General features: G+C 42.9%; 1 protein-coding gene across 9 annotated transcripts in view; it reads right to left on the bottom strand.

Annotated features, from left to right (window-relative positions):
- Nucleotides 1-366: 366 nt before the first annotated feature.
- The window catches only part of ptprda (protein tyrosine phosphatase receptor type Da), a 922,653-nt gene continuing 901,671 nt past the window's right edge, over nt 367-21,348 (bottom strand). For all 9 annotated transcript variants that reach the window (XM_077229653.1, XM_077229654.1, XM_077229660.1 and 6 more), the window contains 6 exons: nt 15,030-15,208; nt 14,813-14,939; nt 12,447-12,572; nt 9,758-9,912; nt 6,631-6,766; nt 367-3,139 (listed from right to left, as the gene is read on the bottom strand). In XM_077229653.1, the coding sequence (XP_077085768.1) occupies nt 3,071-3,139; nt 6,631-6,766; nt 9,758-9,912; nt 12,447-12,572; nt 14,813-14,939; nt 15,030-15,208 (792 nt within the window). In that variant the 3' untranslated portion in view covers nt 367-3,070. The remainder of the gene's footprint in view (nt 3,140-6,630; nt 6,767-9,757; nt 9,913-12,446; nt 12,573-14,812; nt 14,940-15,029; nt 15,209-21,348) is intronic.

The raw sequence follows: 21,348 nt of genomic DNA, 5'->3' as shown, positions 1-21,348 counted from the left end.
TCCCACGTGAAAGAAGGCGGAGCCTCCGCGCAAAACTACCTATTACCTATTTTTTCCCCAAACGGCAGAATATGAATGCAAACAACAAATCAGTTTAAAAATAGACATTTTTAACTTTAACTTGACATCAAAACATGCTTAACTGAATAACCCAACAGAATGCAAAAGTAGATATGCACGGTCAAATCAGGGTATGTGTCAGTATAGGATCTGTGTCAGTAGGATTTTCTGAAAACTGTGACCTAATACCAATAAAATAAAAAAATACCACTGTGATTTTTTTTACCCTATAACAGTGTTGAAGTATGGAGCAATTTAGTCCCATTGATCATCCATGCCCAGAGGAGAGAAGGAAGGAAACGCATATGCATAACACTTACATTTTTTAATAGAATTCATTTATAACAAATGGAACTTGTGTCAGCAAAGTACAGAAGGACGGCTTCTCGTACAGATGTGTCTTTTCACCAATGTCATCTAAGTATGAAAATAAAAAGCACTCCATTCATTCAGAGGAAAAAAAAAATCAAATCAAAAAACATTTTACATTTACAACTAATTAGAGGTAATTTTATGATTATTTTTTAACAAGCCATTTTTTCTTTACAACTGAATTGAATTAATTTCAGTCTATGCATCCAGATGTGACAGTAACAGGGAGCTTAGAAACACCACGTGCACGTTTGCGTTCGTGACGCTTCAGTCTTTCAACCGGCTGAACGGGGGAAGAAGTGACACTTCGAAATCACCTGCTAAAGATGCTCTTTTCACAACCGATTAGCTTTTTCTTAATCTTTTTTTTTCTTTTTCTCTTTTTACTTGGGTAGTCTCTTTTCTGTGTTATTTACATACACACCCAGTGAAGTTTGAAGGAGATTCGTACAGTTGGGTTCAAGTAAAATCCGTAATGGGTGCGGAATCAGTAGGGCAGTGCATAGAGATAAAGAGATCCAAAGTGCAATTCTTCCTACTCGCCCCCACTGCAGTTGAACTCATGCATATTCAAATAAGATCCAGAACAGTGAAAGAAAAGCCGATGTGTAACAGATTGCACATTGAAGCGCTGAACACTAGGTGGCGCTGACAGTTACATGAGGCTAAGCAAAATCTGCTTGTTGCTCGACATTGTGACCCAAGTGAGACAATGAAAACATTTGAAATGAACAACAAAATAAACAAAAACATTGATTTCGGACTGATAACAAAGCGCTTTATCTACTCGAAACAAATAAGAGGGAGAGGGGGGGATTGGGGAAAGCACCTGGAATGCACATCCACAAAGCCAGTGAGGTTCAAGTGTAAAATAATAATATTCTTGTCTCAGAATTTGCACGTTAAAATACTTTGTAGCTTATCGCCTAGAGCTCTGCAGGATTTTCAGAATAACTTGGTTCTTTGAACAAGAGGTTTTGAGGTTCATTTTCCAGTGCCGAAAATTTGCAAAGATGACGGGACATTTGATGCTAAAGCTTGGCCTTTAAAAAGACAGAAAGTCATTAATTTTTCCCAGGATTCTGCTTGTGCCATTTGGGAACTCAAAAGTTTATAATGAGTAATACAAAAGAAATGATTTAACAGTATCGGGCCTGGCGGTTATCGAACTCTTTTCTTTCTTTTCGTACTCTTCTAGTTGTTTTCTTCTTCTCTGAGCCTAATTAAGGCCACAGAAAATTAAACATTAATGATGGAATTACGTATTTGCATATATAATTTCATACAATATAAATTCATACGAGTGGGAAATCAATCAATAAATACTCATAGTCATACATGAACTAATGAAACTATACACGTCATTAAATGAATATCTTAAAAAAGAACAGGCATAAATATAAGGCACTCTAAATGCAAAAGAATGAACACGTGGACGTCTTATGGCCTAACAGATGCACGACGATGACCTTTGACCTATGAGGTTGTGAATATGACAACAATCACCCCGTCCTCGTCAAACGAGAATCGAACCCTCTGGCTGTAAAACACCAATTTATTGCACAAGAAAAGATTCGTTAAACGTAGTCTGTGTCCGTCTGTCCACCCGTCTGATGTGCATTCCAGCGGAAAACATCCCTCTAACGGATGTACAGAAACCCACCATCACTTCCATATATTATTATATTTATATATCTATATCTCCTCTCAATTTAGTCAGGTTTTGTGAATATACATTTCAACGTTATATAAAGACATCATCTCTTTTAATTTCTCTCTCTGGAAGAACTGAGATATCTTCTAACCTTTATACTCTGCCCACCCCATGATTCAGTGTGTGTGTGTATGTGTGTTTGTGTGTGTGTGTTCACAAAACAAAATGCCACAAACCACTGGCAAAACAATGAAATAAAGAAGGGCACAGAGGTGTGAACATCAGGACATCAGAAAAAAAAATAAAAAGAATCATTGGTTTAAAAAAAAAATTCAGTCAGTTTGAACTGATTTCTGTCATTGAAAAAAAAGAAACAGTCATAGAACTTAAAACAAAAGTTGTGTTATTTGTGTCATTTCTCCAGACATCTAACCTAACGATCAGTGTGTCGTAGTTATTACTTTCAGCTCTGTCCGTTTGTTTCTTTTGATAATGATGATGATGGTGGTGATGAAGTCTCCTCTCTTCATCAGTGACGTATCTCCTCGTATTGATTGTGGAACAAAACCAACTCTCTTTACAATGTGTGTCGAGCTCCCCGTCTCACAGCGTCTCTGCATTCGTTGACTCCACAATGTTCCTTTATGATTTGTGTTCATGAATCCTCGAAGCAACCATTATTTCTGCGCGATGCTTCAGCAGTCTAGATTCACCTGTCTGAAATTATTATAATTATTATTACTATTTATTTATTTATTTATTCATTATTCACTTTTTGAAATCAGATCGGGGTGATTTTTCTTGGTCCACCTGGATATTTGTCTTTTATTGTCATTTAAGTATTTCTAGGTTTACGTTGCACATCCAACATGTAATCGAAGAGTTTAAGTTCTTTTCACAAGCAAGTATTTATGGCTCAGAAGAATTAAATGACCGCTGGATGTCTGATGGCCGATCCGTCTCCCTGACAGCGTGACGAAGATCTTATGTTGCATAGTGGTCGAAGCTCCCGAGATACTCCAACCCAGCTCTGTAACAAAACTGGTACTGATCCTGAGAGACAGAGAGAAACGGGTGAAGAAATCAGATCCATTATGTGCATTCATTTACCTTATTTTTAATAAAGATTTATTAAGAATCTTAATGTAATGTATGATGGACATAATTCTGAAAGATAACAGGGTTGATGGTAGCAGCCGTGAAAGTTTTACACATTCACACAATTTTGACGTGAAACTTTTGACAGTTCAGGTCTGATATTTTTACATATATAAACTTTTTAATTATTCACTATACACGATCATGTTGACAAGGCTGACATTTGAAGATAATCCCTTACTGACAAGTATAACACATCTGTGAAAAAAGTGCTCTTAACTGTATTGAATGTGCACTTATGTAGCATACTTCAAATCCTAAAAAGTAAAAAAAAGAAAAGAAAAGCAAACTGTATTTGCAGATACTATTAATGAAATAAAAGGCATACATAAGGTAGATCAAAAAACATGCCAAATTTCAGCTGATTGCATTTAATATAAATTAATTTATTTGTTTGCAATTAATATGCATTCAAGTGTCTGGAAACATTCATTCGGTTTACACTTAAGTATATTATTCAGTAACATTTTACTATAAGGTTCCATTTGTTAACATTAGTTAACTACAATAATAGTACAAAAGGAACACTATGTAAGATTTTTAGCTAAAAAAAAATCACAAAACCACTAGAACAATGTTATATATTTGTTGATTGGCACCCCTGGTAAATATGATCAAAGGTGGCTGTGAAAATAAATCTGCATTAATAGCAATTTTATCTTTCATTCAAATAATTAGCAAAGATCCAACCTATTATTGAAGTAAAATAATTGAAAGTTGGGGGTAAATAACATTATGAAATATGGCCATAATTATTGGCACCCTTTTATTAAAAAAAATTGCAACCTCAACCGCCAAGAAAACAGCTCAGAGTTTTCTCCTTTAATGAGTTTGGAGAATACCTGACACGAGATCAGAGACCATTCCTCCATACAGAATTTCTCCAGATCCTTCAGATTTCCAGCTTCATATTGGTGCTCCTTCTCTTCAGTTCACCCCCACTCTCTTTCAATAGGGTTCAGGTCAGAGGACTGAGATGTTCATGGCAGAAGCTTCATTTTGTGCTCAGTGACACAATTTTGTGTTGATTTTGATGTTTGTTTTGGATCATTGACCTGATGGAAGATCCAACCAGGTTTTGATTTGATATCTGTTGGTATTTTCTAGAATCCATTATACCATGTATCTGAACAAGATGTCCAGGACCTCCAGCAAAAAAAATAGGCCCACAACATTAAAGCTCCAGCGGTATATTTAACCATGGGCAAGGGATACTTTTTTATCCCTTTTTGCACTAAACTCATCTGGTTGGGTTTTCTGCCAAAAAAACTATTTTCTTTATTTTCATCTGACCATAGAATCCAGTCCCTTTGAAGTTCCAGTCATGTCTGACAACTGAATTTGCTTGAGTTTTTTTTTTTTTTTTTTTTTGATGAGCGAGGAGGATTTTTCTTAGGCTTTTTCTTTTTTTAGGCTTTCTGACCCCAAGACTCAACACATCTCTGCAATTCTCCATCTATGATCCTTGGAGAATCTTTGGACACTAAAACTTTCCTCCTCGCTGTGCATTAAGACAATATAGACACACGTCCTATTCCAGGCAGATTTGTTACATCTATAGTTGATTGGAACTTCTTAATTATTGCTCTGATGGTGGAAATGGGAATTTTCAATGCTTTAGCTATTTTCTTTCAGTCACTTTCTATTTTGTAAAGCTCAACAATCTTTTGTTGCACATCAGAACAATATTCTTTGGTTTTACTCATTGTGATGGATGATTAAGAGAATTTGGCATTTGTTTCATCATATTTATACTCCTGTGAAACAAGAAGTCATAGACAATTCATGATCCTAGTCACACTGGTGTGCTAAACATTTTTTATATCAATCGGAGCATACTTCAGAGATATTTTACTCATAAATAAATCTAGGGGTGCCAATACTTGTGGCCAACGTGTTTTGGAGAAAAACATTTATTTCATAATGTGATTTAACCCCCACTTTCGATTATTTTACTTCTATGAAAGGTTAGATTTTTGCACATTTTTTGAATGAAAGATCAAAAGGATAAACAATGCAGATTTATTTTTACAGCCATCTTTGATCATATTTACTGGAGGTGCCAATAATTCTGACCACAACTGTATTATCTAAAATTATATAGAGAGAATAAATAAAGACAAAATACTAGATTATATGGTCATGCATTTTGTTCTAAATAAATGTTCGCTGATATAACAGAAAGTTGGGAAACAGAAAACTCTTCAGAAAAAGAGTTTATGAGGAAGTTCACTAGACTTCATAGGTGATTTACTGAGAGTGTATATGACAGGCAGTTAAAAATAAAAATATCCAATAACATTATTATTATTGCAAAATTAAAACCTAAACAGGATTTAAACAGAAAGAAACTGACTTGACTTTTGAAATGTAATCTTTTGGTAAAGCACATCAGTGATGTAATGTGACATCTGCTGAGCAGATTTTATGGATTTATCTGTGTATTCACGAATGCGTGGCTCCTCTCATCTCCATAGCAACACATCAGCTCAGCGGTCTGCGACGTGAAGGCTTGTGCTTGCAGCTCTAATGTCATCGCTTTTCTGTAGCGCATCTCGCTGGTGCTCTGAGGTGAAAAGGAGGGATTGTGTTGTGCCAAGCGTGATATTCGAGCCTCATCACTTCGCTGTCGCATTGAACGCGGAAAATAATTTTACCCCATTGACGCTGGAAAAGGCCATTGTGTGGGTTAGCTGTGAAATTGCTTATCTGAACCAATTTGCATGGCTAACCTGAAGGGTTTGTAGTTTTAAATGAGAATGAGCGTTTGCGGGCCGTTACGTTCGTTTTTTTCCTCATCAGTGTCACAAACTCAATGCACACGTGTCTCTTCATCTAACTAAAATTACAGAGGACATCTGAAAGATGAATCACTAAACTGACCTGCATGTTATTAGCCGTTTTAATTTAATAGGATGCTGAATGCTTGAGGAAGAGAACGTATTTTTTTATCCTGATTTAGTCTGTTAACTGTCTTAAACTGAACTTAATTGTAATTTATGAATGGTTTGGAATATAGATGTAATGTTGGTTTCTTTTTAAAGAGGACACTCATTATTTGCAAAAGTGAAAGCATAAAAAGTTATGCAAGTTTAAGTTTATTGTAAAGTAAATGTTCTGAACTAAACATTTACTTTATACAAAATACATATTTTACAAAATAATTTAGTTGTGTTCCAAATTTGAAGTTGATATCACAAAAAATTAGTTTTAAAAAATGTTTTAAAGTAGAGTTTCCATGGTTCAATTTCAAAACGGTTTTCATATGATTCATTTAGAGTGTTTAAGCTTTTAAATGAGAGGCAGTAAAAAGTGTGGCAACTGTACCGGGACACTGACAGTTAACAAGTTTGTATTTGAAGTCAAAGTGTGAATATGTTACGTACTTCGGTCTGTACCATCGCCGGCCGCTGTGTTCTTAACATCTTGACCGTCTGGAAGATGTCCACCACGCCTTCATACCGCATCCGCTCCAGAACAATACTAAGCGTGATGAAGACTCCTGTCCGGCCCACGCCAGCACTGCCGAGACATTTAACAAACCAATCAAAACAGAGTAATCTGTTTAATAATCAGAAGAGTTAACAGATTTGTGCCACATGACCTTCAGAATATGCCTCACAACATTTGTCCACTGGATTTTTGATATTTCAAACCGTTTCCTTGTAACATGCAAACAAGTGACCATTATTTTTCATGCACTGGTCTTGAGGTCTATTTTGCTTTATAACGTGTCTTCTTTCAGACTAGTTGAAAGAAAAGATCCAAAAAACACTCTATATATTTGTGTTAGTAGATTTCAATTCGAATTCATTTTTTAAAAGCCGGTGAGTTCCCTTTCCCTTTCGTTCCCTGGAACTCCGACTCTGTGTCATGGCGTTGCCTCTATGGGAAAGCCTTCAGCATGTTCTATTGGCCGACGGAGGTCATGTGAAGAAGCGTAGGATGCCATCAAGAACATAAAGGGTCCCAAAATCACCAGCATCAGTTTGTCAAAATTGTATGTGGTGATCGTCTGATTTTATTTAGATAGGAGTACTATAAGAATGGCAAATACATTTAGGAGGTGTGTGCCGCGGTGCACCACTTTCCTACAGGTGATGACTCACACAATCTCTGTGTTGTTTGTTTGGGAATGGAGAAGACTCAGACAGTTCTCGAGGGGGCTGACTGTGTTAATTGTGCATAATATATATATAGCATATATTGAAGCATACCAATATGGAGTTCTTCCTTTATCGCCTTACACCTTCACAAAGTCCATGGATGTGACTCTGGCTCCATTGTGACTCCAGAACATCAGTGTTCTGAATTACACAGATGGCTGACTGTTAGTAGCCCAGTTGAAGGAATCAGCAGTTTGCCATCGAGATGTTGTTCTCACTCACTTAAAGTGTTTGGACCTGAGATTGAACCTCAAGAAGAGTTTGTTGTTTCAGAGAACAACTTTTCTGGGGGTTATTTCCCACTCGGGTGGAGTCACTATGGGCAAAGTCAGGTCAGGCAAGGGTGTTTTCGTCCACCAATGCCAGAAGCTACTGGGTCTTATGGTTGTAGCCGCATTAAGCTTGCTGCACATGAGACCATTCCAGTGGTATTTGGTGAGCAGGGGGCTGTGCAACCCCCTATGGTTCATAAGCGTTATGCGCAGAGGTCTTCTTACAATGTATCTGTGTGAAGACCCCGGTTTCTAACTCAGGGTCCTGCACTGGGTCAAATTACCATTGCAAAATGTTTGCTTTGGTCACCTCTTTTATGTACTGGGGGAATGCCCTGGATGGTCATCCAGCTTGGGATCTATGAAAAAGCCTTCATCTTTCACAGCACATGGAATGCCTGGAGATGAGGGCAGTGTTTCTAGGGTTGAAAGACTTTCTTACAGACCTGAAGGGCTACCATGGGTGTTGATGGAAAACACATTGGTAGTCTCGTGCATAAATCCCCAGGGGAGGTTGAGTTTGCGTACCCTGTTCAGGTTGCCACAGCAGACCATGATCTGGGCCAAGCTGTAGATATCCTGTAGAGGAACTATGTGGACAGTAGTGCTGTAGCGGCGCGTCGATGATGTCGATGCTTTGACGTCAAAATTACGTCAACGGCATATTTTTGCGTCGACACTTCTTTATTTATTTATTTTTTGCACCGTTTCCGGCGGTACAGCTCGCCACCACACGTGACGTGGGAGACCAAAACATTGCAGAATGGAGGACGAAGACAACTAGAAGTGAATGTGCTTTCCATTAAATAAATCACACACAGTAAACAAACCCTTAACAAAAAAAAACGTTGCAATTTAGACGCGCAAACTGGGTGCCGGTGCAGTGAGACGTAGGCTACATGCTGGTGCAGATTCGTCTTGAAGTCGTTCATCCTCGGTTGCGGCGCCGCGCGCTGTTACAAAAGAAGCCGTGCACACAGCCAAGCGAAATGGGGTCTTGCGCACTCAACGCGTCATCTTTGTCGCGCGCACCTTCGCGCTCGTGCCGACGCGTCGAGTTTAAACAAGGCTTTACTCCGTGTCAGCGCGCGCCCTGATCGGTAAAGGCGCACAGACCTCTCCCGAATCACCTCCAGCAGAAGCAGCCTCCGAAGCACCACTAACTCCGCCTACGTTTGCCTTGTAAGCTGATCTTAGTATTTAAACATTCTCTATGATAAAAATTGTTTGTAAAAAATATTTTAATAACACGTTTTTGGCGGTTATAGAGTTCTAATGACGGTGTTCAAATACATAACATTAGACTAACGTTAGCCAGCTTATAGTATCATGATTCAGTACACTAGTTAGTATTTATTTGAGATACATTATGTTTTTTTATTAATCGAGCAGCAGAAAAATTAGTCGTTAGATTAGTCGACTAATCAATAAAATAATCGCCCAACTAATCGTTTAGTTAATAATCGTTTACCCCAGCCCTAGTGGACAGACTCTAGCTTCAACCTTGAGTCCCACACTTGAGGCACGTTGTCGTTGTTGCTACGGTGGAGGCCTTGCTCATAGTGGTCCTGGATGACCATCTAGTGTCTTACCCTAAGGGGGTATCCTTTTTTAACAGGGTTATGCGCAGTTGCTTGTGGACAGACCACGGCTTCAACCTTGGTTCCCATACTTGGGGCTTTTTGGCATCGAAAGGGTTACGATGGATGCCCCCCTCATGGTCTGAATGACCACCCAGCTTATATAGTATGGTCTTGATTGACCACCCAGCTTATAGCATAAGGGTTACAATGCCATGACGTACGTTCAAAGTTCCCTTGAAAAGGAACCTTTGGGGTTACGTACGTGTTCCCTACGTGAGAAGGGAACGAGATGCTGTGTCTATTTGCCATACTTCAAGCATATATATAAAAATAATAAATATTATATAAAATGTTAAATATATAAAATAAGGTATTTGTTATTAGATATTTTTTTGTAATTAAATAGAACAAAATACAAGAGTTTTGTGTACTGATGGAAAGTTACAATCTGCTCGGCTCTGTTTTTCTCACATAGACTTGTGTCTTTCTTACCTACAGTGGACCGATATGGGTCCATCCTGACCAAACTGCTCTTTTGTTTTATGCACTTGGCCGATGAAGTCGATGAAGCCTTCCCCTGACTTTGGCACGCCTTGTTCTGGCCAGTCTGTGAACTGGAACTGCCTGACGGTCCGTGACTGTCCGTCCTAAAAGAAGAGAGAGACACAAACCAACATAAAGGAGCTGCAGCTGCTCCTTGACGCATAACACCAATCCATTACACTGACATTTATGTGTGGCAAACGCTGCGCTTGTCAAACTTTGATGAGAACATCACCCATGCTGATTGAGGGTTAAAAAGCCCAAGAAACATTAATAATTTAAAAATATATACTGAAAACAAGCATTCAAAATTTGGGGTCATTAAGATTATACTTTTTTTATTTTTATAAATTGATTCATTTATTCAGTAAGGACACATTAAAGTGCCCCTCTCGAATATTCCCTTTCATGCAGTGTGTAATATAGCTGTTTGTGAATATAAACGTTCTGCAAAGTTGTAAAGTCGAAAGTGCACGATTGTAGTGCACAAAGTTATTGTCTCCCAAAGTAAAGAATCAACTCTGAAGTTGAACTGCCTAAACGAGTCGTCTGTATTTCGAATTTCACTGCGTAACGGTTCTACGTCACTAGATAAGACATTTGCATAATGATCGCCTCTAAAAATGCTTCTAAAATCTCAAAGTTCAAAGCAGGATTCACAAAACACTTGCTCTGGAAAGATGGGTCAGTACCCAGTTTATTTGGACCAGCTTGCTCCTCAGAATCACAACCTGTAAGTATAAAAAATTACTGAGTGTTCGAAATACGTAGTTTTGTGTTGTATATTGTGTAATTTTCTGGCTCGCGTTATTACTGTCTTACTGAAATAGTTCTGCTAATCAGCTGTGGGTCACTATCACCTAAAACTGTGTCTATTAATGCAAACTGTCTGTCGTTCTTACTACTTTGAGTAAAGATAAAGGATGGAGCAACATTTATTTTGCAAACTTTAATGTTACATCAGTCATTCACATAAGTGCTCGGCTTACATATGCTCTGTTATTGATACAGTTAATACAGTTCCCATTAGAAATAAACACATTGGTTTGTTGATGGACATACTCTTGTAAAAGGTTTAGTTAACCCAAAAATGAAAATTCTGTCAGCAATTACTCACCCTCATGTTGTTCCAACCTCGTAAGACCTTCGTTCATCTTCGGAACACAAATTAAGATATTTTTGATGAAATCTGAGAGCTGGATCACTCCTACATAGGCTTCTAAGGGATTGAAACTTGCCAGCCCCGAAAAGTTATGAAATATATCATTAAAATAAAGTGAAAGTGACACTTGATGGCCAAGTATGGTAACCCATACTTGGAATTTGACCTCTGCATTTAACCCATCCAAGTAAGTGCACACACATTAGGAGCAGAGTAGTGAGTAGTGAACACACACACACTGCAAACGTGGATACACACACCCGGAGCAGCGGGCAGCCTTGAGTGGCGCCCTGGGAGCGATTGGGGGTTAGCTGCCTTGCTCAAGGACACCTCAGTCATATTCCTGACTATTAAAAGAAATTAATCTAGAAATTAAACTATTTATTTCCTTCTCTGTGGGCCTCTAGTCTTAGTGTGATAGCGTAAAGCTACGTCACACGTAGGCTCACTATTGGCCGACGCTGGTGATGTGTGTGATGGGTGTGATGTACAACAACAGAAGAACTGCACTATATCACTAGTGAACTGACTCGAGGCCCACAGAGAAGGAAACGAATAGTTGAAATAAAGACGTTATTTATTTATTTTTTGCGGACAAAAAGTATTCTCGTCCTTTGATAAACTTAAGATTGAGTCACTGTAGTCACTTGGACTATTTTAACGATATCTTTAATAACTTTTAGGGGCTGGCAAGCTTCAATCCATTAAGAAGCCTATGGAGGAGTTATCCAGCTCTCAGATTTAATCAAAAATATTATAATTCGTTTTCCGAAGATGAACGAAGGTCTTACGAGGTTGGAACAACATGAGGGTGAGTAAATATTGACAGAATTTTCATTTTTGGGTGAACTAACCCTTTAATGCTGATGGTGAGGAATTACAGTTGCAGCATCTCATAATGTACCTCAAACTGAGTAGCGTATCACTGAGAAACGTCCTGCTAAAGTCGTCCTTGCGATGGAGGATTGGGTTGAATAACTAGTTCTTCTAATGTTTCATCATCGCGTTCAGGATTGATATGGTACAATCGGCGTCATCGTTACTGTCTTTACAGTGCATTTACATGGTACACCAAGAACACCATGGTATTACCATGAAACATTTCAAAAACATATCACCAGTTGACAGTGTTTTTCTTTTAGATGAGGCTTCAGCCACCCACAGCTCAGACGGGTGTGCTTCACCTGAGCATGCGAATGAGTGATTTCCAAACACTAATTCCTCCGATGTGGGCGGCTGAAAAAGCATCTCCTGATGAGAAGCTCAGAGAGCTCGCCTTTCTTTAGTAATTTTGTATATCCAAGATAAGGAATGCAAAAGAGAGAGACATATAAAATGGCAAGAAGGTACGAGTGAGGGCATTTATCAAAATAAACGCATTGAGGGAATTAGACTCCTGAACACAGATGCTCTCAGAGTGAAACATGCACCATAACACACAAATCACAGTAGGGTCCAAGTATCTTGCCGTCTTACCCTGGCGTCCGTCACTTTGAACTCTCTCAGGATGTACTGGGGCATGTTGTATTCGGCCATTGGATCCACAACAAAGTACTGATACCTGGCTGAACGCTCTGCTGGCCAGTACTGATGGCATTTTTCCTGAAGGACAGACAGAATAAAACAGTCTGTAAGCCTGGGAACAAATAACAGCACTGGCAGGAGTAATCATTGAGTGAAAAAAAATTACCAGAAATTTATTTGAGCAAAAAAAAAACAAATGCGTTGCTGTTTTCTTAATGGTGTCACAATCTCAAGGATAACAGCATCTCTAACCAGAGAAAATTTGGAGAATTTTCTTGGCAGACGGCTCCGTAGGCATTCAAAACGCTCTCGTGGTATTTTAATGTTTAAATACACTGAACAAAATTATAAATGCAACACTTGTTTTTACCCCCATTTGTCATGATTTTAATTCAAAGATCTAAGACTTTCTCTATGTACACAAAAGGCATATTTCTCTCAAATATTGTTCACAAATCTGTCTAAATCTGTGTTAGTGAGCACTTCTAATTTGCCGTGATAATCCATCCACCTCAGAGGTGCGGCATATCAAGATGCTGATTAGACAGCATGATTATTGCACAAGTGTGCCTTAGTCTGGCCACAATAAAAGGCTACTCTAAAATGTGCAGTTTTATCACACAGCACAATGCCACGGATGTCGCAAGTTTTGAAGGAGCGTGCAATTGGCATGCTGACTGCAGGAATGTCCACCAAAACTGTTGCCCATGAATTGAATGTTCATTTCTCTACCATAAGCCGTCACCAAAGGCGTTTTAGAGAATTTAGCAGTACATCCAACCGGCCTCACAACCGCAGACCACATGTAACCACACCAGATCAGGACTTCCACATGCTCGTTGTCCTCATTGGGGTCTCTGCCTAAATGCAGTTCGTCGTCGTAACCGACTTGAGTGGGCAAATGCTCACATTCGTTGGCGTCTGGCACTTTGGAGAGGTGTTCTCTTCACGGATGAATCCCAGTTTTCACTGTACAGGGCAGATGGCAGACAGCGTGTATGGCGTCGTGTGGGTGAGCGGTTTGCTGATGTCAACGTTGTGGATCGAGTGGCCAATGGTGGCGGTGGGGTTATGGTATGGGCAGGCGTATGTTATGGACAACGAACACAGGTGAATTTTATTGATTGCATTTTGAATGCACAGAGATACCGTGACGAGATCCTGAGGGCCATTGTTGTGCCATTCATCCACGACCATCACCTCATGTTGCAGCATGATAATGCACGGCCCCATGTTGCAAGGATCTGTACACAATTCCTGGAAGCTGAAAACATCCAAGTTCTTGCATGGCCAGCATACTCACCAGACATGTCACCCATTGAGCATGTTTGGGATGCTCTGGATCGGCGTATACGACAGCGTGTTCCAGGTCCTGCCAATATCCAGCAACTTCGCACAGCCACTGAAGAGGAGTGGACCAACATTCCACAGGCCACAATCAACAACCTGATCAACTCTATGCGAAGGAGATGTGTTGCACTGCGTGAGGCAAATGGTGGTCACACCAGATACTGGTCACACCAGATACTGACTGGTTTTCGGACCCCCCCCCCAATACAGTAAAACTGCACATTTTAGAGTGGCCTTTTATTGTGGCCAGCCTAAGGCACACCTGTGCAATAATCATGCTGTCTAATCAGCATCTTGATATGCCACAAGTTGTGCGGTGGATGGATTATCTCGGCAAAGGAGAAGTGATCACTAACACAGATTTAGACAGATTTGTGAACAATATTTGAGAGAAATAGGCCTTTTGTGTACTTAGAAAAATATTTTTGAGTTCAGCTCGTGAAAAATGGGGGCAAAAACAAGTGTTGCGTTTATAATTTTGTTCAGCGTTAATTTGAAGTTGAAATCATGTGACCATTTTGGATTGTGATTGTAGTCTGTAGAGTTGGCAAGGTAATTTTTGTCTTTTTTATGTCCTTAAAAAGGGTAAATTTACTTTTAGTCTTTAGAGTTGCTGAGATAGAAAACATACACTTCAAAGTTTTTTTTATCTCCATTTTTACTTTTTGTCACCAGAAAATGTATTTTTTACTTCAAAATATGTGTTACTTATCTCTTTGTAATTATTTGTGGAATTCACTAGCAATCTCTGAGTGAACATTGTTTCTACACCAAATTTAGTTTGTGTACTTCAGAAAAACTTTTTTTTTCTTTACAAAGTACATATTTTCAATTAAGTTTATTTATCTTCCCCCATTTGCACAATGTCCAGTTGCAAGGACAAACCTTTAGACCAGTTACAAGGACAACGTTTAGTCTGATTGTGATACAGATTTAGATGTTTAGACGAGCAGTTGTCAAATACTCACTCTGCCCATCTCTCTGAGTTTGGTCAGCATCACTACGATGGTTGAGTTGTGTTCCCAAAGCATCCTCCAGAAGTCTTCTGTGGTTTCGGCTAAAGGACCCTGTGTTGCAATGTAAGCCTTCTGTTGCCTGACGATACAGTAAGAAAGAAAAACACATTTACCATTACATTCACATGCACACACACACAAACAGATAGATCTAGGCTTTTCTGCTTACCTGTATCCATCAATAAAGCTGCCATTGATGTAATCGGAGCCCTCAACTCCTCTGATTGGCTGCAGACAGACGCGCGTGGACTCGTAGGGCATGATGTTAACCAGCCGGTTTTTGAATTTGTTGCAGGGCAGGTTGGCACTGATGAACCGTGAGGTGTGAGCTTTTGTGTTAGCTAACCGCTGCATGGAACAAATGGTAAACAACATTAAAAAAACCCTAAGTTTGTCTAGATAATGATTTGATATGATGCTGAAGACGTATGAAGTTTATTAAGGCCTTGTGGATATGTGGGTAGTTTAAAGAGTAATTTAAGATGCAGGCTGAATGCTTTCAGATGCACTACTATTTACTAGACAGACACAATTTGCTAGGTGGTTGCTAGGGCTTTTTTAGATTTACAGATAGATAGATAGATAGATAGATAGATAGATAGATAGATAGATAGATAGATAGAAAGATTTTCAGTATGTTGACATTAAACCAGAGCACAAACACAAACAGTGTTTCAGCAGATGTTTAATGTCTTTAACTGTTTTGAACTTGGTCATGAAAACAAGAGAGTGAATGCAAATGTGAGCGAAGTAATGTTTAGCACTAGTGTGAGAACGGCACAGCGATCTCTGGGCTCCTGAAGGAGAAACCACAGGCCCCACACTGTCTCTGCGGCCGGTGGAGGAGAGCTGGAGAGCCGGCGTGTGGTGGCCTGAGACAGTCCAAACACCAGCAGCCAAGCCTCACTTACGGGGTCAACTCCAGGGCCGCGGCTTTGCTTGCTGAGTGATCAAGATGTGGCATGACATTCGATCACCTTTTTACTCTGGGTAAATAGATTTCTGTTTGACAATCTGCAGGCCGTGTAAAATGTGGCAGGGTTGAATAACAGAAGAGAGACAAGCAGCTTCGTGTGGCAAAGCTGGCGGTTCTACAGCAGTCTTTCCAGGAAGGAGGAGCCAGAGCTTGTGGTCGGATGTCTGTGAATATGGGACATGATCGCACCATTTCAAGGCCCCTTCTGTTCAGATGTGAGTTTGATCTAGAGTATTCAGATGAGTCAGTGGATGGGACACTATGGAATTATTTTTGTTTAAAAAAAAAATGAACGTAACTTTATAAAACTGAACTGAACGTAACTTTATAAAACTGAGCTTAACTTTATAAAACTGAACGTAACTTTTTCAGAAACTATTAAAAATATGCCATTACAAAAGAAGAAAAACACAATGAAAATGAAAAAAATGAACTCAGTCGCACAAATTTAACAGGCTCTTCAAATATGGTTCATTCTTGGTTAATATTTTTCAAAGATTCGTTTTCGCAAATCGTGGATTCTGAATGCATAACCACAGTTTCCGCTTAAGCTTCGCATTTTTTCTTTTGCTGTTTTGAGACAAACCTCTCGTGGGGGTGGGGCTTAACAGTGATCAACTCTGATTGGATAGTGAGCTTTTGATGGACAGGTGCTCTCTGACCTGGAAGTACAGACGTCACTCAGTGGCGTGCATATTGGAAAGCTCTAATCCCGATTGTGCTTGGGATCAATCGGGTTAGCTAATTATTTAATCAGGATGGTTACTTATTTACTTATCAAGAATTTCACTCTCATTATAATATTCCCGTTACTCCAAAACAGTTGCCACTGTATTTGGTGCTATTCCTAATGGTCTCATTATGCTAAGGGCCATAATAGTTTTTTGACAAGTTTTGAAATGCCTCTCCCAGACCCGGCTGACACGAATGTAGGCAGGATATGTTCTCTTACGAGAGGTTCTCTCGTATTGCGTAAGTTTAGCTTACGCTACGGGAAAGATTCATCTTCTCGAGATACTGAAGCCAAAAAATTATCCTTAATTTTGTATTCCTTGTCAACGCAGTGCAGCAGCTAGCAGACCTAGAGCAGGCCATATCGCGTGCTCATTGGCCGCCCTGCGGCAACTGCTGCAGCCTACCAGTGAGCCCGGCGTGACGTCACGCCCAATGAAGGGCGCCCGCGCCTTCATAGCATCACAGCCCGCCAGAATGGGCGTGGCTTAGTGTATAAAAGTAGGGGCTGTAGGCTAAATTCTCTGATTTTTCGTCTCTTCAGCGAGCTCTTCGCATCGCTGGATTTGAGAGAAGCCACCGCCGCCGTCGAACAGCGAACAGCCAGCTTAGGACAGCCGGCCATCTTCACCACCTTCAGCCATCCGTGCGAGCTACGCTATCCGGCGACATATCCTTTTTGCCTTGCAAAAAAACAAAACAAATTCTAAAAGAGCAGCGAGTGTCTTTTTCAAGATGCCTCACACTTCCTGCGGCTCGTGTAGAGCCCCGCTCAGCGCCGGAGACCGCCACCTGATCTGCGCTCTCTGGAACACGCCTGGAACACGCAGAGCTCGCCCTCGCGTCCGGGGGCTGCGAGCTCTGTGAGGAGCTTCCGCTGTCGACCCTGTGGGCTCGACTCGAGGCGTTTAACACCGCAGCAGTCACTCCGCCCTCTGTGGGACCGCGCAGGAAGAAGCGCCGTTCCCTGAGACAACCTGTGGCCACAGCGACGCGCTCGCCGGAGAACCTCCCTCGAGTCGAGCCCGCAGGGTCGACACTCCTCACTGACGCGCAGCTGCCGCTTACGAGCCTCACTGCCGTCGCATCGGAGGATGAGGCCGAGGAACACGCCACGAAAGACTGCTGCTCCATCCTGGCATCGGACAGCGAGGAAAGGTCGCTTCATTCAGTCACCTCGTCGATCCAGGAATCTACCCGTACCCGCGCTGGAGCTGATGCGGAACTGATGCGCCTGCTGACACAGGCTGTTGACCGTCTCGGGCTCGAGTGGTCGCTACCAGAGGAACCCGCGCCGAACAGGCTCGACGGCTGTTTCCTTCAGAGTCGCCGCCGCCATACAGCTTCAGCAACTAGGCCTTCTCCTTTCCTGCCGGAACTTCATGCGGAGCTGACGAAGTCGTGGAGTACGCCTTTTTCTTCAAGACTTCAGTCACAGGCCTCCGCGTCGCTCTCCCAAGTGGACGGCGCCGCCGAGAAAGGGTACAAGGCTATTCCCCCTGTGGAAGAGGCGGTCACAGCGCACCTTTGCCCGCCCTCTGCGAGATGGCGGTCACGGTCAACCCTCCCGTCTAAAGCCTGCAAAGCCACGTCCGCCTTGGTCGGCCACGCTTATGCCGACTCCGGCCAGGCCGCGTCTGCTCTACACTCAATGGCTGTGCTTCAGATCCTGAAAGCCGACCTCCTCCGTGAGTGGGATGAGAAGGGCCGGGATCCAGCTGCGGTTACGGATCTGAGAAGTGCGACGGATCTCTCTCTCCGCACCACCAAAGCCGCAGCCCAAGCCATCGGACGAGCCATGGCCGCGTTAACAGTGACAGAGAGGCACCTCTGGTTAACGCTCGCGGGTATAAGGGAATCTGAGCGAGCCACCTTCCTGAACGCGCCGTTCTCCCCCACTGGTCTCTTCGGCCCAGCGGTGAACGGGATCGTTGACCGCTTCTCTGAGGTGCAGAAGACCACGCAGGCCATGAATCTCTTCCTGCCGCGACGCTCGAGTTCCACCACAGGCCGCTCTCGCGAGAGACAGAGCCAGCCGCCCGTGCAAACCAGCACCCAGCGTCCAGCACAGTCTCAGCCTTCGCAGCGACGCCAGGGCGGCCGGCACGCAAAGCCCTCCTAACAGCGAGAGAGAAAAGGCGCGCATGTCCCGCTGCGGCCGGACCGCCGTCAAAGTTCATTTCCCTGTCAGTCCCCTTCAAACAGGCTACTGCAGTGGTTCAATTAGCAGCCAACGAGCCGGTTTATTCACCCTCTCGCCTGAACACAAACGCCGTTTTCACGGCGACCCAGAGAAATCTCAAAAAGAGTATAATGTCTGGTCCGGCTCACGCCGTCAGTGTTTTAAGTGTAGTGAAAGTGCCCACGCCCCAGTGTTCACCCCTACACATAAGCACTCCGAATCCCGTGTCACTCACAGAGCACACTCTCATAAAGCGCAGAAAAGCCGCTAGAGTGTTGAATGTAAGAAATGTGTCCACAGGTCTGTGCCCACTATCTGCCCGCTCTGTTACACGATCAAAAAAGCAGGTTATGAATGTAAGTCTCCGGCCCACCAGAGAGCGCTCACGCTTGCCAACACAAACCTCCCTCCGCCCGCGCGTCTAAGTGTTATCACAAAACACAGGGCGTTAATAAAAAGCTCCCCATCCAGTATGATCGGGGCGTCAGATACAGTTGTAAGTCTCGTGCCCGCGTACACGCGCTCACGCTTACAGAAAGCTTTTCCGCCCGGTGCGCTGCTCGCGCATCAAAGTGTGGTAAAAGTATGTTCCCCATCCCTTATGATTGGGACATCTCACATAAGTCAGCCGGTTTCGGGTGTCAGCGAGCAGCCATTGCCCAGAACCAAGAGCGCGTGCGCCGTGCTTTCGGCTCCGGTTCAGTTTCACAAGCCCGCAAATGGCGGCGGTCTGAACCCGGAGGCCATTCGCCCCCTAGCGGCTCACATAGCTGCGTGGGAAACTATCCCAGGGATTTCAGAATGGGTATTGAGCACAATAAAGCAGGGCTATACACTTCAATTCATTCGCCGTCCCCCGCACTTTCAAGCCCGGACCGCGACGATAGTGAATGCGGAAGTAGCACACCTACTTCACGCAGAAATAGCAAAGCTGCTGTGCAAAGGGGCTATAGAAAAGGTACCGCCTTCTCTGAGCGAGTCAGGCTTTTACAGACGATATTTTCTCGTACCCAAGAAGGACAGAGCCTTCAGACCTATCCTAGATCTGAGACATTTGAACAAAGTACTTGCGAAAAGACCGTTCAAAATGCTTACGACCAGAAAAATCCTCGCGCACGTTCGCCCGAGGGACTGGTTTATTTCTCAAGATCTGAAGGATGCCTATTTTCAGATTCAGATAGTACCCCTTCACAGGCGATTTTTGAGATTCACCTTCGACGGTCAGGTATATCAATACACCGTCCTGCCGTTCGGCCTGTCCCTAGCACCCCGTACATTTACGAAGTGCATGGACGCGGCGCTCGCCCCCCTGAGAAGTCAGGGGCTGCGAATAATGAACTATCTTGACGATTGGCTGATACTGGCACAGTCAGAGACAGAACTGCTATCTCACAGAACAGTGCTTATCAGTCATCTGGAAAGCTTGGGTCTCACGGTCAACTGGACCAAGAGCTCATTACTGCGCAGCCAGTCAATTTCCTTTTTAGGACTAGAACTGGACTCGGTGACCATGACGGCTCGTTTATCGACACAGCGCGCGCGCCGTGTTCGCCACCTAGCCGCGTCTTTCCAGAAGGGCAGCTTTCTCCCTTTGAAAACTTTTCAGAGGATGTTGGGCTGTATGGCATCAGCTGCAGCGGTGCTTCGGCTGGGCCTACTGCGCATGCGCCGCTCCAACTGGCGGCCAGAAAATCAGAGTGACTCAGACCTGGATAGCGGCTCTGCAGCCCTGGTTAGTGGCCGACTGGTACCAGCAGGGAGTAATGATGGAAACCATCTCTTATCGGAAAGTCATCTCGACAGACGCGTCCAACTCAGGTTGCGGCGCGCTGTTTGAGCGCTGTCTTTGGCCAGTGGTCAGACCAGGAGAAGGGTTTTCACATAAACTGTCTGGAGATGATAGCGGTCGAGAACGCGCTGAAGTGCTTCCTCCCGTTCATACAGGACCAGCATGTTCTTGTCCGCTCGGACAACATGTCTGTGGTATCCTATGTAAACCGTAAGGGCGGTGTCAGATCCAGAAATCTCCTCAATCTGATGGAACGCCTCCTTATTTGGGCTCAGATGCACCTGCGCTCGCTGAGGGCGGCGCATGTGCCTGGCCATTTGAACGACGGCCCAGACAAACTGTCCAGGGACAATGTTCCCCCAGGGGAATGGTCCCTGCACCCCCAAACAGTCCAGAAACTGTGGCGCCTATTCGGCAGAGCGGAAGTCGACCTATTTGCGTCAAAAGACAACGCTCAATGCCCGACGTTCTTCTCGAAGGACGAGGACGCGCTGGCCCAGGTTTGGCCCAGCCTCCCGCTATATGCTTTCCCTCCGGTCTCTCTGTTGCCACAGGTGATCAAGAGAATCAGGGAAACCTGCCACTCGGTGCTCCTCATAGCCCCGCGTTGGGAGAATCAGATTTGGTTCCCGGAACTAGCACGGCTGTCACATACAGCTCCGTGGCCGATTCCGGTGAGGGCAGATCTCCTCTCTCAGGCTTGCGGCATGATCTGGCATCCCCATCCAGAGCGCTGGTCTCTGCATGCATGGTTGATCAACGGGTACTCGTTGCCCTGCCAGAAGGAGTGATGAACACGATCACGCTGT

This window comes from Siphateles boraxobius, unplaced genomic scaffold, assembly GCF_051911475.1.
Source record: "Siphateles boraxobius isolate OS27281-9 unplaced genomic scaffold, OSU_SipBor_1 130, whole genome shotgun sequence".
Taxonomy (NCBI): domain Eukaryota; kingdom Metazoa; phylum Chordata; class Actinopteri; order Cypriniformes; family Leuciscidae; genus Siphateles; species Siphateles boraxobius.
The sequence above is the reverse complement of the archived record's forward strand: the minus strand, read 5'-3'. Positions and strand labels throughout refer to the sequence as shown.